The following is a 17356-nucleotide window of genomic DNA, read 5'->3' on the forward strand; positions in this document are numbered from 1 at the left end:
ATCTTAATTGAGTGCCATCTGAAAGACTTACTGTAATTTCTAAACTATCTCCTAAGTGGCAAGGAAGGATCCAGTAATGTTGAGGGTGTGTTAGAGTAACCATGGAAAAGGAAGAAGGAAAATTCAAAGATAGAGGAACAAAGCAGAAGAAAAACATACAGGTAAGTTTGTTCTTCCCTAAAATCCAAATAAATATAGCAATTCAAGTAGCACAGCAATGAAAAGGAAAGGGAAAACAAGGGAAAATGAGGCTTTCCTCCTTAAAGCTACAATGGCAAGAATAAAATCTAACTAAATGTAACTGCTTTAAAAAAGGAGAAATATAAATTTTCTACAGCAATTGCCTCATTTATAGAATAGAAGTATTTCAAATACTTCTCCAGATTTTCTTTTTCCTTCAAAGATCCCTTTTCCCTGGTTTTGTCAATTTTATGTTTTCATGCACTGCTGAGCACAATCAAATGGGTAACCCTATCCATTCTAATCGTGGGATGCCAGTAGACAAAGCCAAGGAATTTTCTTAATATAAACTAGAAGATATAAAGGAATTCTAGATAGAGTCTTCCCATAAGATGATATTATAACATTGACCAGTAAATGAACCAAAGGCCAAGAGGAGGCCAGGCCACACATCAGCAGAAAAGTATTTTCTTTCTTTATCAAGTGCACAGAGATTATGGTTTGAGCCTAAAGTGAAAAATGAAGCAGAGGAAAGACTTCTGATTTATCTATTACAAGAAATACATAGCCTTTATCATCTCTTATTGTGTGTGTCTTATACCTGTCCTTTTGAAACAGCAGATATTGTCCTGCACTAGTTGCCTGTGACCATTATATAGCCGCTGAACTTTGGAAGACTTCTGCCTCATGCACAGAAGGTGTTCTAGTGTTGCAATTCTCTGTACAAGTGGGCTGATTCCTATAGCACTTCCCTTTGTGTGGATGTAATCATGAAGATAACCATAAAGTAATGAATATCCACCATATCTGATTCCTCAACTCTTCCTTATAGCAATAGCATTTAGACTTATATACCAGTTCACAGTGCTTTGCAGCCCTCTCTAAGAGGTTTACAGAATCAGCATGTTGCCCCCAACAATCTGGGTCCTCATTTTACCGACCTCAGAAGGATGGAGGGATGAGTCAACCTTGAGCCATTCAGAATCAAACTCCTGGAGTGAGCAGTGAGTTAGCGTGTAGTACTGCATTCTAACCACTGCGCCACCAGCAGTCTATTCGAGTCCTACAATTCCTGTTGGTGATTTTTTCCTTCATGATTTACTGTACCTGTTCCAAACGATGACTTCTGGTTTGCCATATAATCCAGATACAGAATAACCAAGGTATAGGGAAGTCTAAGTTTCAAGAAAAGGAGTGGAAAGATACAACACCCAGTGATTGTAGAAGGTCTTCTGTTATTTATTTTATTTTATTTTATTTTTATTGTATTGATCAAATTTTGAAACTGAGAAAAAAGGGAGTGCAGTGTTTTCTCTTCGTTGCATTTTTTTTTTTTTTTTACTGGATCTGAAGTTCTCTCCTACCTGTCTTTCTGGGGACTAGCAGAAACATTGCAAGACAGAGCATCAGACTGCTAGATGGGCATAGCTATATCCAGTGTTATTAACTTGAATGTGGCTATCTCTCCCCCATTCCTGTGTAAGTGCAGTATACTGAACTAGTTTAAGTCTGGGTGTTAGCAGCACATGGAATACAGATTGTCAGGATCAAATCATTTGTATTACATGATTTTGAACTTTCCTAGATGCATTTGATTATTAGAAAAGGAATGCTGAACTGAATAGGACCAGCAGGCCTCTCTACTGATCTTAAGGAAATGGCCAAAGAAATTGGACTGATTTTTCTCTGACTGTATCTTCTCCCAAGTGTAATTTCAAGTACGGTAGCAAGTTTTGTTTTTCTATGGACCTTATTTTTCTTCAACACCTGAGTTAAAGATCGAAGCAAAGATACTTTATCAGAGTCTCGATTCACAAGGCTAATTGCTTGGACACAAGGAGAAAGACTTGGGAGGTGGCAGGCACCAAGGCAGAGAGAGTCCTATGTAAATACTGCCATTTTTAAATGGAAATGTTGCCAGTCTACTAAGAGCCTTGGAAACTATAGAATGCTTTAAAATGATGTCATGATCTAAAGGGTTTAGTCTAGAAATAGAGAGGCCATTCCTAGTCAATTACTTGGCAGAATTTTATACACTACCAGCCTTGTTTCAGCCACTTCACAAAGCATCTCTTGAAAAGGAAAACAAGATGGTCTTTGTAAATAAAAGTTCATGCAATTGCATAATGAAGCCATTTTCTAAATCGGTACTGAATGATTTTTTTTTTCAGTGAACAGATTTGATGAGAAGAAATGGGGGGGGAGAGAATCTAATAAAGAGTGTTAAGATGCCCATTTTCTAGCAAAGATCCTGCATCTAGGACTTCTTGGGTACCTGATTTCATCTTGAAGTTTCAAATGACAAAAAGAAAAGCATATCTCCATATCATCCTTCTGACTGTGGGTCTATCTCAAATTTTCCATGCCTGTGATACTTTGAAAGATATCCTATAAGTTAGCTATCATCAGCAAGGTCTCATTAAGTCTCGAGTAGGGGATGTAAGAGGAAGCGTGGGGAGGTCTGACTTGAATGCTGCGTGGGTGGCTCTCAAGCTGGAAGGGGAAAGGGGAATGACGATCCTCAAAAAGTTGGCGGAAGCCAGAGTTTTGAATCCAGACTCAGCCTGTATCCTGACTGAGGGGAGATAAGGTGGCAGCACAGCTCGGGCTGCTTTCCTGGAATACAATCTGCATTTTGACACTCTCTGCTAAGCACTGCCCATCTGTATGTTATTCAGCCAGAGCCTCCAGGGAGAAAGAGGAACTCCAGACTCCGAAAGCCAGTGAGAAAGAAAGCAAAGGCACTCTTCTGAGAAGGAATTGTTGCAAATTGACTTAGAAGCCCCACATCTGGAAGCTGATACTTAAAATAACTGAGGCGCCACTCAAGCAAGTGGGCCGGGAGGCAATTAAAACAGAAGCAAAAAGCAAGAAGCTGAAAGTTCCCTGCTGAATGTGAGGGGAGGAGATGGCTTTGATCTTGGCCTGGACCCTGCTTTTTCCTATATTCTCCTTCCTGGGATGTTTCTCCTTATGCTCAGCTTCGGCGGAGGACAACGCTTTTCATTTTGACACTGAAGAGAGCTCAGCCCATGGTAGCCAAGACAATAGCCTTCTCAGAGGGCAGCAGCAAGCTGTAGCTTTTGCGAGCTGGTCGCATTTTGCTGAGGTACAGTCACTCTCCTGTCTGTTGACCTTTCTCTTCCTTTGTATGCTTTCTCTCATATTTGTTTAAGACTTCAGATGGGCAATACAAATGCCCTCCACTTGAAAGCAGAAGTGTGGGGCTAGGAAGATTGTAAAGGCTTTTTAAATGCTGCTAGAAAAGATTCCCTTTCAAATTCCAAAGTGCATCTCCTGGTGCAGTACTACAAATTCAGGTTAGCTTGCTTGGTTTTTCATGAAAAAACAATAACTTGGCCTACCAAAGAGTTTCAAATAAACTAACTTACAGTACCACCTTCCCTTTGAAAGAAAGTTTTGTACTTGTGTTGAGATTGTAAGGCCTCTGGAATTCCAGGAAGATTTGAGGAAAGAGTTATTGGTTTATCAGGAAAGAGAAAAATAGGTTAAATAACAAACTCTGGTGATTTCACTGTCTTTGACAGGAAAGATTTGTTTAATTATATGAATATACAGTTCATCCCATTCATTTCAGTGTGATTACACAGTCCCATGATCCTACACTGATCTGTGTGAATCAATGGACATCTAAACATTATTATACTGTTTAATGGGGAAATATGTATTCTTATGAGAAAATATCTATTTTCCTTGTTTTAACGAGCATTTCTTGATTTCCATAATATTCTTGTTTTCCCCAGCCAAAATCTTTATTACGGTTGGTATCACCATGTGATTAACCTTCCAAAATTCCCTTAGGAACAAAGGTTCCAGTTTTATACATAGAATAGTCCTCAAATCCACTATGGTATAAAAGAAAGGACTTTGCACATGAAAAGAATGTGTGTACAGGACTGCATGCTCCTTAAATACAAATTAGGAACACCAATGAAAATAAGGCTTTGTATTAAGGTTCTATGATTGTATCACATGGGTCTATTCTCCCAATTTGGAAGTATGTCAGAAGTAGTTATACATCCTACCGAGTAGAATTCAAAACTGTAGTATGGTACAGAACCTTAGCCTATAGACTTTGAGTTACATCTAGAGGAATGTATGCAACCTCATCAATACTTCACTTGCTTGTTTGGAAGTTATTGCTACAGAGTTCAGGACTTGTGTCATAACAATTGTGTTCTAAGTAAAAGTTCGTAACACTCAAACTTTAGAAAATAAAGGGCTGAAGACCATCTGCAACAGAATGTTCTTCTACCTATAAGAAAATAAAGACAGCAGTGTACTTTGATGACTCAAAAATATATTTATTCAAGTTGTAAAATATATGGGTTAATGATAATGCAGTAGGTTTTATTTCTATCTTGGATACTTGTCATTGATTGATTTTGGTTTAAGTGCAATTCACAGCTGAGGTGGGAGGGGAAAACACAACTTGACTTGGGTGGGAGAAACTATATTCTGTAAAAGTGATATTGTGTAGGAGGCAAATTAAGACAGAGAGGTCATGGGAAAGAAGAGATTTTTGGACAATAACCTAGAAAGTGTGCAGAGCTTAGCCCAGAATGAGTTCCCAGGCCTGAAGCATTGCTTCATTAACTATTATTCCTAAATTTAACAGATAAATGTATAGCAGATTTTAAATTGAACATCCTGGTTTGCAGCCCAACTTTTAGTGAACCAGTATTTAGCAAATAGAGAATTTATAAAAATATATTATTATTATTGTTGTTGTTGTCAATGTAGTATTCTTCCACAGTTTGAATGAATAAGAAATTCTTGTGAAATCCTCAGTACTCATATTCAGAAAAAAAAGGACCTCTCAAATCAGACAAGTAGTTGAACATGAAATCCTACTTTTACAACTGTATTAAATATAAGCATTGCTATAAGTATCACCATCACACCACCACACCATTGCTGGATGCAAATTTCATAGATTTGTTAGTATTTGCCAATAGCCATTGAAAATGGGATACCTTATTTTTTATTGACTAAAGTATCTGCTTTGGATGAATGATGTTTGCAATATATAATAGCTCAAATTTATTAGTATGCCTTATCATAAAAAATACATTTATTTATTCATTTTTATCCTGCCTTTCTGCTCTGACAAGCATTAATAAAAGAATGCTCATAAGAGAATATATGGAATAGTGACTCAATAAAAAAAATCAAAGGCCAAAACTTATGCTCAACGTCTTTCCCCCAGGGTCACTAGATTTACTGCTTGATTGGCTGGGTGAGGTAGAAATAGAAAATCTGAACATCTTAGCTCACAAAAATCCCCTAAATGGATGCATAAGATTAATTTGGGTTTCCATCCCTGCACATTTTTACATTGGGTTAGGCTTCACCACAAATGTTTACTTTTGAGGAACTGCAGCCAAGCAAATATTTTTCTGTCAGCACCAGGCACTGCTTTAGTCGGAAATTAAATCTGGGTCAAGTTAATATCCACATCTCTGTACAGTATAGGCAAGCCCTTAATATTATAGGTAAGGAAGAATAAAGATGCAGGCTAAGTAGAAGGAATTATTATTTCCATAGGGAATTTTAAGCATACATGTTTCTCCAGGAAATTCAGTGGAAATTTGGTTCTAATGTGTCTTTTTAATTATTATTAACTATATACATGATCCTATTGATGTTTAATATACAGTATATAGTAATGTCTTCACAAAGCATACTGTGTACAGAAACGTTTCTCCAGTTACTAATTGGATTTTTAGATATATATTTTTCTTATTTAGGTGCCTTTAAGTCAGTCTTGACTCATGGCAATTACATGAAGAAATCTCTGCAGTTTTCTCAGCTACCTTTTTAGAAATGTATTGCCATTGCCTTCTTCCTAAGGTTAAGAGGTAGTGACTGGCCCAGTTGGCTTTGTACCTAAGGGAGAACTAGAACTCACTGTCTTTTGGGTTCCAGTCCAATGCTCCCAATTTGAATTTATGGTACAAATTTTATTCATGACTTTGGTTGAATGACTTAGAAAGCATTATGACGCACAGCTATATCCTCAACAGTTCTTAGCCCCAATGCAAGGCAATTGTCATTGCTGAATGACAGGACATCTGGGGCTCCTCCTGAACTGATAACTCCTGCTCAAAGGGAAGGTGGCAATTTTGACCAAGCGGGGATTTGCACAGCTCTATCTTTGCACCAGTACATGAGTTGTATGGCTTCGTAGATCGAGAAGCTTTTCAAACAGGCACTTGTGCCCTAGTTACTTTGATGCTTGACTACTTGCAATGTGTTCTACATGGGGCTGTCCTTGAAAACTAATCTGAAGCTTCAACTAATCTAGAAAACTGGTCTAGAAAACAGTGCACAGGGATGATGCCCCCATAATATTTCTGCTTTGCAAGCTGCACTCGTTGCTAGTATTCTTCTGGATGCAATTCAAAGTTCTAGTTATTACCTATAAAGCCCTACATGGCATGGAGCCAGGTTACTTGAGGGACTGACTATTTCCCAATTAAAATCCATGTGGTCCTCACTCCGATAGCATTTAGTAAAGCCTTGAAGACTTGGTTATTCTTCCAGGCCTTGGATTAAGATGGATGCATCTTTCTTTCTTTCTCTTTTCTATGTCTGTATATAGGGATCCCATCTAGTTTTGATTTGTATTGGTTTTTTTATGGTAATATATTGTGAGCTACTCAGAGTTATATATTTAGCATATTTCTGTTGTTTTTGAAATTATTCCTTAGTTTCATTATCTGACTGATTCTGGATCATTTCCTCTGGATTATCCTTTGGCCCTGACTTGCTCCCTTTCATCCTGATTGCTTTTCAACCCTAATAACCTGGCAAAACTCTTGGATGAGCTAGCATCAATGGGTAAATAAAGCTCATCCTACACATTCATGAACTCCATATAATTAGTTTACCAGTAGTTTATCCAATGATGATGATGATGTTATCCATTCAGCTGTGTCCAACTCTTGGTGATTCTATGGGCCAGGTCTCTCCACATCTTCCAATTTTGCACTACTTCTTTGAATGTCTATGGAGATTCTCAATCATCCAGGTCATGGTTGTCCCAAAGGTGCTTTTTCAAGAGCCAACTGGTCTTTCTGGTTGGTTGGTTTTTTGTTTGTTTGTTTGTTTTTTAAGATGTTTCGCTTCCCATCCAAAAAGCTTCTTCAGCTCTGACTGGATGATGGGGACTGGAAGGATTTATATTCCTTGCAGACAGCTGGTCATTTGCATTCTTTTAGTGGGTCATTAAGGTCACTTGGAGGTTTATCTGTGTCATCAGGGCCACCTGAATTGTGCAAATTAGTGTGGAGCCTTCTTGGAATTGCTGAAAGGACTGTGTTGTAGACTGGAGATAGATGATGTCATATCCCAACCCCTCTGTTGAGACAGGGCTGTTCAATTTTGACATAGATGGCCTCTTTAACCCGTCTTTCAAACCAGCGATCCTCTCTGTCCAAAATATGTTTGTTGTCTTCAATGCAGATGAACTGTTGAATCTAGTCCTGATATGTTCTCAGGACATAGTTCTCCTTTGTTGTGCCATGCGTTTATGAAGTGGTTTTTTTTGTTCCCCCAATGTACACATCTGCACATGGCTCACTGCATTGTACTTCTTTGAGTTTTTGAATATGCTTTAGCTGGTAAATTATCCTTTAGTAATAAGAATTAATCCTATTATTTACATATCTATGCTACATGCTTCCCTAACATCTACCTCATGACATTTTTACTTCTATCCATTGGTACCATTTATCCCAGCTTTGATTGAAAATTGATTATTGTCTATCTTTAAGTATATATGTTAATCTATCACATTCTGCACACCACAAAATTTTGTTGATAATCATCACCGACGAGTACGCTCCAATAGAAAGGGGCTCCTCAGGGTGCCGTCAGCCAAACAATGTCGACTGGTGGCCCCCAGAGGGAAAGCCTTCTCTGTGGGGGCACCCACCATCTGGAACGAGCTCCCCCAGAGATACGGAGGATCCCGGACCTGCGCACTTTCCGCTGTGCCATCAAAACATTTCTTTTCCAGCAGGCCGGCCTAGCCTAACCTCTCTTTTAAACTTTTTTAAAATTGTTAAAATTCTTCAGTTTTAAATTTGTCTTATGAATTTGGGGTGTTTTAAATTTCATTTTCTGGGCCAATTATTTAATTGTATTTTAATAGTTTTTTTAACATTTGTATTATATGTATTTTATTTGGCTGTTCACCGCCCTGAGTCCTTCGGGAGTAGGGCAGTATACAAATTCAATAAATAATAATAATAATAATAATAATAATAATAATAATAATAATAATAATAATAATAATAATAATAATAATAATCTGATCCGATATGTGACCAAATATCCAGAAGGTTGAGAGAATAGGGACCTGTCAGATCTCAAGAAGAAGGTGATCCACTGGAGAAGGGCTCCTACAGAAAAGGCATGCTTTCTATGTCCCACTAAAGGCAACATTTAAAGGAAGGGATTGGATCATGTCTGTTCAATCCAATTTGATGAAATAGGCAGAAATTTTCAGGGAGAGGCAGTCCCAAAGTAGCCTGGCTCTGTGCCATGTAGAATTTAAAGGAGATAACCAGTACCTTGAATATACCCAGAAAGAAACTGGAAACCAGTGCAGCTTGCACAACAATGGTGTTACATTGACAAACTGAGAGATGCCCAGTATTGCAGCAAGCTGGCACATTCTGGATCAGTGGTCTTCAAAGTCAGTCCCATATAGAGCATATTGCAATAATCCAACCAAGAAGTAACAAAGGGATTAGTGACTATAAACAAAGCCTCCTGGTCCAGCAATTAGCACCTGAGAGCTATCTGTGCAAAACACACACACACACACACACACACACACTCACACACACACATCAGCCACAGCTGCTATCTGCTCCTTGAACAAGCGCCACAAGTCTCCTCGGGACTGGAGGCTAAAACATATGAAGAACAGTTGCAGAAACTGGGTATGTCTAGTTTAATGAAAAGAAGGACTAGGGGAGACATGATAGCAGTGTTCCAATATCTCAGGGGTTGCCACAAAGAAGAGGGAGTCAAGCTATTCTCCAAAGCACCTGAGGGCAGGACAAGAAGCAATGGGTGAAAACTAATCAAGGAGAGAAACAACTTAGAACTAAGGAGAAATTTCCTGACAGTTAGAACAATTAATCAGTGGAACAAGTTGCCTCCAGAAGTTGTGAATGCTCCAACACTGGAAGTTTTTAAGAAGATGTTGGATAACCATTTGTCTGAAGTGGTGTAGGGTTTCCTGCCTAAGCAGGGGGTTGGACTAGAAGACCTCCAAGGTTCCTTCCAACCCTGTTATTCTATTCTATATTCTATTCTTGTGCATCATCTCTGTCCTCTCGTGCTGGCAGACTGGGTGGATTGGGATCAAAGGGAAGCAGTAAGGAAATGTATGATAGTGGCGGCAGCAGGGAGAACTCTTGACTTGTACAGACTAACTTCTACAAACATTTATCCCCCTGCATTCAGGGGAGTTCAGAGGTAGGTGTTGCTCTCAAAGGGTAGGCATGAGGATAAGTACAAAGTGGCACCCACCATCTCCTTGGCTGCATTGAGTTTTGAAATGCAACAAATGCATAGTCACTTGTTTTCACACCGATTTAATTTTTTTAAAAATGAATTTGAAGACACACTCATTTCTATTTTGCCTTCACTTGGTCCAATCTATTAGAAATTTTATAAATTTAACCCTGAGAGAGTGTGGCCTATCTTCAAAAATGTTACACTCTTTTGATGGAAAAGCTAGTTACTAGAAAGAGGAAACAGATAAACTTCTGTTAAATTAAATTAAATCCAATATAACAGAAGGGAAACTAGATAAAAGCAGCTAAACGGGATGATAAAACTATATGAATGTGTTTAAATATAAATTAAATATAAATCAAATAAATATTTGATTTATCAATATTAGATGTAATCATTTTTTTAAATTTATAGTTAAATTTATAATATAATTCTAAATAGATATACTGTTTTTCTTATAGGGCAAAACTATTCTTTTTTAATAAGAATTTTTCCATATGAATCAAGCCAGTTTTTAAGCCCGGAAATCAGAGTAAGCCTCCCAATTATGTTCTTGATTTATTTCCTAGTTCAAATCCTCTTCCTCTCCTAAATAGACATTGACCATTAGTTAGGCTCAGTGGTGCCAGATCTTAGAAAAATTGGTTTTATGAAAACCACATAATCAATTCACAGAATGTTCCAAGCTGGAATGCAGCATCTGAAAAAAAGCAACCTACTAGAACAATGAAACATGATAGAGTGAGGAAGCCTGCTGAAATACATATATTGACTGTTATGACATTTAATCCTGCCACACAAATACTCTGCAGAATTTTTCCTTCAGATTCTTTGGCTGTAGACAACCTACAGTGGAAATGTGATTAGTCTGAAACATGACATGCTAGAAGTAATATATATTTCCCTTTGCTCAGTTTTATTGGTTTTTTGATTGTGCTGAAAAAAGCAGCCTTGTCCTGTATGACAAAGGCTTTAATGACAAATAAGTTAAATATTAAGAAACCTGCTTTTTAATGTTCATCAGTTTTATATATTCCCACTCTTTGTGTGTCTTTTCAGTGTGGGAATTGTTAATTAAAGGTAAATAGTTAAGGAAAACAGTTTTAAATGTGCTTTATGAAAAGAAAAGCTATAAAACTGGGAAAATCTGAAAGATATGTGGGAAGGGTGAAACATATGGAAGTGAGTGAATGAGCTGTTGTGATACTGTTGTGATATATATTTGCTATATATAATTCAACCAAAAGTACCCATTACCTTTTGTAGCACCTCTACTTCTCACGAGGTGAAGCCAAAGTGTGAATTCATTGTCCAGGCCTTAAGAGACGCTGGCTTTGCTTCTCGCACTTCTACACAGCCCACTGCTGATCAGTTTAGAATGGCCATTTTGAAGACACCACTTATAGCTGTCTCACAGGACTCAAGAGTATCATTGCAAATTCTAGGTTGCAAAACTGATCATAGGTAGCACTTCAGAAATGAGCCAAGAAATAGGAACCAAGATTTGCTTCAGAAGCACAGGATTAAATAGGTTAGGGAAAGCAAGAACTGAAGAACAAGGAAAAGAGGTGTCCAGATTTTGGCATCGGCCAGAACTCATAGAATGAATCAAAAGTAACTAGGGAACATAACATTCAAGAAGACCAAGTTGCTCAGCTGCAACAGGAAATTCTATTATTTTCCTTCCTCACTAGATGAAATTGATTCTGATTTTGGAATTGAAAGGGAGAGAAAGCTTTTTAATATAGGTGGGTATGATATAAGGGATATTATTAAGGGATCATTACAGAGAAGAATTAGCTGGTGGGAGATTAATCCAGTTGGATGGTATAATTTCTCATTTAATTCCCAGGGCACAATAGCAATAAACTGGAGTTATAGGGTGTAGGAGATGGCTAAAAGAGCCTTGATAGTACAAGGGTTTAGTGCACCCTGTTATTAACACAGCTGCCTGCAATTTCTGCTGGTTCGAATCTCTCCAAGGCTCAAGGTTGACTCAGCCTTCCATCCTTTCTAAGGTAGGTGAAATGAGGACCCAGTTTGTGGGGGCAATAAGCTGACTTTGTATAAAATATACAAAAGAATGAAGGCTATTGCTTAAAGCATTGTAAGCCGCCCTGAGTCTCCGGAGAAGGGCGGCATATAAATCAAATTAAAAAAAAAAAATAAAAAAAAATAAAAGAGGTACTCAGAAAGTGCTTGCCAGACTTCTAACACTGGTCTATCTCAGCAGTGAACTAGAATAATTTTAATCCTAACACAATTTAGGCCCTAGATCAGGGGTGTCCAACCTTGGCAACTTTAAGACTTGTGGACTTCAACTTCCAGAATTCCCCAGACAGCCATGAGAATTCTAGAAGTTGAAGTCCACAGGTCTTGAAGTTGCCAGGGTTAGACACCGCTGCCTTAGATATTTTCCTATATGCATATTAAGTAATCTGCAGAGCTTTTCAGGAAATTCTCTCAGCTTGGTGGTCTGAATTGAAATAACACACAAGCTTTGCTTGTATTTCTACCTTTGCTTTTTCAGTGCTGTAGAGTTGTTTTTCCTGCTCTCTAAAAAGCTTTCACTTTCACAGTTCTTTAAACAGTGTTTTCTTAGCCTACCAGCTCACTCTTTAGGAGATGTGTTTCTCATTCTCAGGAGATTCCAATTGGGTGAGTTTTTTGGAAGTAAAAAACCTATCTAAGACTGTAGTTCATTTCTCCACATATAGTTCTTAATTCTCAACTGGCTCTGACTCTTTCTGTCAGTCCCACCATGATTCCGTCCTTTGCCTGTTTATCCCATGTCATTCTGTTTCTATATTATAATTTTCCTTGTTTCTCTTTGGACAGATTTATATGTTCCAAGGTCCAATACACAAACTCCTTCCATAACATACTCTATTCCTTCCCCTACTCAGCAATTCAGCCATTGTTTAGTTTATTACAATTGTAAACCAAAGCAAATTAAAAATAAACTAATACTAAAATACATCAAAATGGAAGTATAATATAACAAACATATAGGATAGTGATGGCTAACCTTTTCTGGACCGAGTGCCCAAAGTGCGCATGTGCACAAGCGAATGCGTGTGTGTGCGCCCGAACCCCCAAAAGGCAATACGCACATGGCTCCCATTCATGCGCCATGCCCCCACGCTAGCGCACATGGTCCCCTACATGTGCATGTCCCCCCCTGAGTGCACCCACCCCCACATATGCCCATGTGGCTCGCTCCCCACGCATGCACATGCATCCCCCGCACAAGCCCCGCCCCTGTGCATGTGAGGCAGAGACCTGAAAACCAGCTTGCTGGCAGGAGTCACATGCACATGCACAATGGAACTGTACTGGGACGACTGCTCATGTGCCCACAGAGAGGGCGCTGCGTGCCACCTCTGGCATGCGTACCATAGGTTCGCCATCACGGATATAGGAGAACAAATATAAAATTATATTAACACAAAATGGTACTCACACTTAGCCCTCTGGAAGGACTCATTTCAGTGGTGGGTTGCTACCGGTTCGACCCGGTTCGGGCAAATCCATAGCAGCAGCGGCAGGAGGCTCCACCCACTCACCCGGACGTCATCAAATACACTCTGTGCATGCGCAGAAGTGGCACGCGCAAGAGCGAACCGGTAGCAAAGGTAAGTGAAACCTACCACTGACTCATTTATGTTTTATTGTAACTAGTATACAAAACCTGGCTACACTACCTAAGATCACTAAGTCCAGGTCAATTAATATGAGGTTGCTATGGTTATCCTTAGTCCTACTTAAATATTATATTATGATTGGGGAAATGCATATAGTCTAAATATTTCTATTAAAAAGGCAGTTTAGAGAACATTACCCACAGTTTCAATTTCTCACTCACCATATAGGGAGAGGCATGGTTCTTTAAGAATGAAGAGACAGAAGGGCACTAGTGAACTAGTGTAAAGATCCTTTGGTGTTTTGATTGTGTATTTAATAATGAGCAGCTACAATCCTCTTTTTCTGATCCAACTGGGAAAAAGTAAAACCCGGCTAAAATCATTGTGAAGGTCAGTATTTCTGGCACATTGCTTAAAGAATGATTTGGCCTGTTAAAACTCATTCAGATAAGTGTCAAAAGGTCAATAATATTTAGTGGTATGGTGAAGACCATAATACTTAGGGTGATTTCCATAAAGAAGGCTGGAATTTATCTCAAAAAGCCAGAGCATTCTGATCTGTCCCCGTCCACACACACACACAAACACAGCCAGCCAAGGGTTAAGGAAACACTTGGCACACACTCAGGTCTTTATCTCCAACTTGGCAGCGATATACACACCGTCTGCCAAGTACTTAATTTCCACAGAAACAGAAAGATAATATACTCAGCGTACAAGAGTCCAACAAAAATAAATATCCCTCTCAGTAGTTTCGGACAAGGCTTTAGTGACTATCCAAGGTTTATTTTTGTTCATCACAAGGATCACTGGCCATCACCCTCTATTATATAGTCTCTGGGGTGTGGTCCAGTGACTCAGTTCTAATCCCTAGCACGCCTCCTGAGCTGCTGCAATCGTTTATCACGCCTTCGGAGGCGTGCGTCCAGGAATGATGTCTCTCCCTCACTCTCATCTGAGACACCTGTCTCCCTGCTAATCTCCTCTCCCTCGGCCGGCACCTGAGACAGTGCCAGAGGGGAGGGGCCTGGAGAGGGAGGCCTGGCTGACTCCTCTTCCTCATGCTCGGAGCTTTCTTCCTCCGATGGGATGGCTCAGAGGGCGGGGCCACAACACATTCAAACTGTGGGGTTGAAAATGAATTTAAGCCAAGAACTAACACGCACTATCTTTCATTCTTTCCAACATTAAGTATTTATGGTCCACTGTGAATTCTCATCCCCATCAGTACAGTTTAAAGAATTCTTCTGCTCATCTTAATGCATAGACTTCTTTCTCAATTATGCCATCTTCTTTTGCCTGTCTGAACATCAACAAGCTTAGGCTAGCAGCTGCATTCCCAATTTCATTTGTACTAATAAAGCATGGGATAGGGTTATTTTTCCAATAATTATTTTGTAGTACAGTAAAAATATATGGTAGATCATATGTTTTTATCCTATAGTGAACAGGTCCCATCTTTTTCATTATCCTGCATGGACTTTGCCATTTTGCCTGCAATTTACATTTTTGATTGGGCAACAGCAACAACACCAATCCCCAACTCAACATATTTTCTCTAGTTCTTTGAGCTTCTGTTTCTGGTTAGCTATTGGTAAATTTCCCTGAGCTAATTGCATATAACTTCACTCTCCGGGCAAATCTACATTCAGTCACATCTTTTGTTTTTTCTAGTCCATTTGGATGCCTATCACTTTTCTGGGTTGTCTACTGTAAAACAGTTCAAAAAGACTATTAAACACCTGAAGATATTTTAACCACTTTTCTATAGGCAAATAGTTTGGTGTAAAGGTGCTAGGCTACTAACCAGGAGACTGTAAATTCTAGTGTTGCCTAAGAGGGAAAGTCAGCCTGTAGCTTTAGGCCAGTCAACCCTCTCTCAGCCCCAGGAAGAAGATAATTTTTGAAGGTCAGATTCATGTGCTTAATTCAGCCATCAATCTGGGGGTAATAAGGATTGGTTCTTATCCCGTGAGCCCCAAATCTCTATATAGAGACATCTTAGTGAGACTGATAAGAAATCTCAGCCTTGATCTGTTAGGCTTTCATGTGGTAATCTCATTCCACTGAATTCATTAATCAGATTTTTTTCTATCTTTGTAACTATAATGTTGCCGAGGGGCACTGTTTTAGGGTAACATGAGGCCTAGACATATATGACTAGAATATATTGGTTGCTCTTTTTGGGTATTATTGGCAGAACTGGTAAAAAGGTTCCCCCGGACATGCATGCTAGTTGTTTCCTGCTCTAGGGGCTGTGCTCATCTCCATTTCTAAGCCGAGGAGCCAGCGCTATCTGAAGTTGTCTCCATGGTCATGTGACTGGCATGACTAAATGCCAAAGGCACATGGAGCACTGTTACCTTCCCACCGAAGTGGTCCCTATTTTTTCTACTTGCATTTTTACATGCTTTCAAATTGCTAGGTTGGCAGAAGCTGGGACAAGTAATGGGAACTTACTCCATTATGTGGCGCTAAGGATTTGAACTGCTTAACTGCCGATCTTCTGATCGACAAGCTCAGCATCTTAGCCACAAATGACAAAAGGTTTTGCAGCAGCCCTGCATGGAAACCATGGGTTGTATGTCACCAAAGTATGTGATATACTTGCAGATCACATGACATCTGTACAAAAAGTCTACCATTACTTTGGCACTACCTTAAAGGGTAGGTTTAAAGCATAATCAATCTGGATAGCCATGTTAGTATTTTGCAGTAAAACCAATTATTTTTGTGGCACTTTAAGACTAATCCATTTATTTCCATATAAACTTTTGTGGATTATAATGCCTAGAATATATTGAGTGAGATCTTCTGAAATCATTTGAAATGAATGGTGTGAATGGGTTTTAATGTCTTTAAGGTTTTTAATTTTTAAGTGTTTTTATAGTGATTTTTTTGAGTGTATTGTGAGCCGCCCTGGTCTTCGGAGAGGGGCGGCATATAAATTGAATAAATAAATAAATAAATAAATAAATAAATAAATAAATAAATAAATAAATAAATAAATAAATAAATAATTTCAATACAAAAATAATTCAGGTTACCATATATTACTGGCATTACTTTTCTAAGTCAGTCTTAGTCTTTTTTTTTTATTATTTGATTTATATGCCACCCTTCTCTGGAGACTCAGGGCGGCTTACAATGCATTAAGCAATAGCCTTCATACTTTGTATATTTATACAAAGTCAGCATATTGCCCCCACAAACTGAGTCCTCAATTTACCTACCTTAGAGAGGATGGAAGGCTGAGTCAACCTTGAGCCTGGTGAGATTCGAACTTACAGTAATTGCAGACAGCTGGTGTTAATCACAATGCTATCAGTCTGCTGAGCCACTAGGCCCTTCTAAGTTTTCTAAGAGACTACTTTGTATGGATTGGAAATTACACTACAGATGTTTGAGATTGTATTTTATCAAAGTTTTAAGTGGAAATCAACTGTTAAAATTCAAGCTGCCAGCATTAAGCTTCTTAAATCATAGGAAACTGAGAAGAAAACAAAATTACCAGCCCAACTGCATGATCTAAACAGCTTTATCCCATAATTTTAATTGCATTTTTACTGAGCTCTTTTATACAAATATGCGCAATGCTAATGTTATTTATCTAACTGACAAGTAAATGGCAAAAACTGGTAACATTAATCCTTAATATTATCCATACATTCTCAAAAATAGCTGAACAGCATTAAATATCTGTATTAAGAATAATTTTGAATCAAATATTCTTCTGATTTTGTTTTAGGAGTAAAAATAGTTAAAATGTTGTCCTGAGAAGGACTATTATTGAAATCTTCTATTGCTAATGATAACTATTGTTTCCCAAATTTGTGTTGTTTTGTAAGGAAGTTCTCTATCTCAATCCAATTATGCCTTTTTTCCCCCTTATAAACAATCAAAGATTACAAAATGAATATGACTTTGCAATGTTGTGCATTTAATCATATTCATCCTCTGGAAAGCACAAGAAT

The 17356-nt window shown here is 38.5% G+C and overlaps 1 protein-coding gene across 1 annotated transcript in view; it reads left to right on the forward strand.

The window, feature by feature from the left end:
• The first annotated feature begins 2884 nt into the window (after positions 1–2884).
• The window catches only part of LAMA4 (laminin subunit alpha 4), a 99604-nt gene continuing 85132 nt past the window's right edge, over positions 2885–17356 (forward strand). The window contains exon 1 of the mRNA XM_070953251.1: positions 2885–3289. Within this exon, the coding sequence (XP_070809352.1) occupies positions 3089–3289 (201 nt within the window). The 5' untranslated portion in view covers positions 2885–3088. The remainder of the gene's footprint in view (positions 3290–17356) is intronic.

The sequence above is a fragment of the Pituophis catenifer genome, unplaced genomic scaffold (assembly GCF_029215685.1).
Source record: "Pituophis catenifer annectens isolate HBS135680 unplaced genomic scaffold, rPitCat1.0.hap2 SCAF_1, whole genome shotgun sequence".
Classification (NCBI taxonomy): Eukaryota; Metazoa; Chordata; class Lepidosauria; order Squamata; family Colubridae; genus Pituophis; species Pituophis catenifer.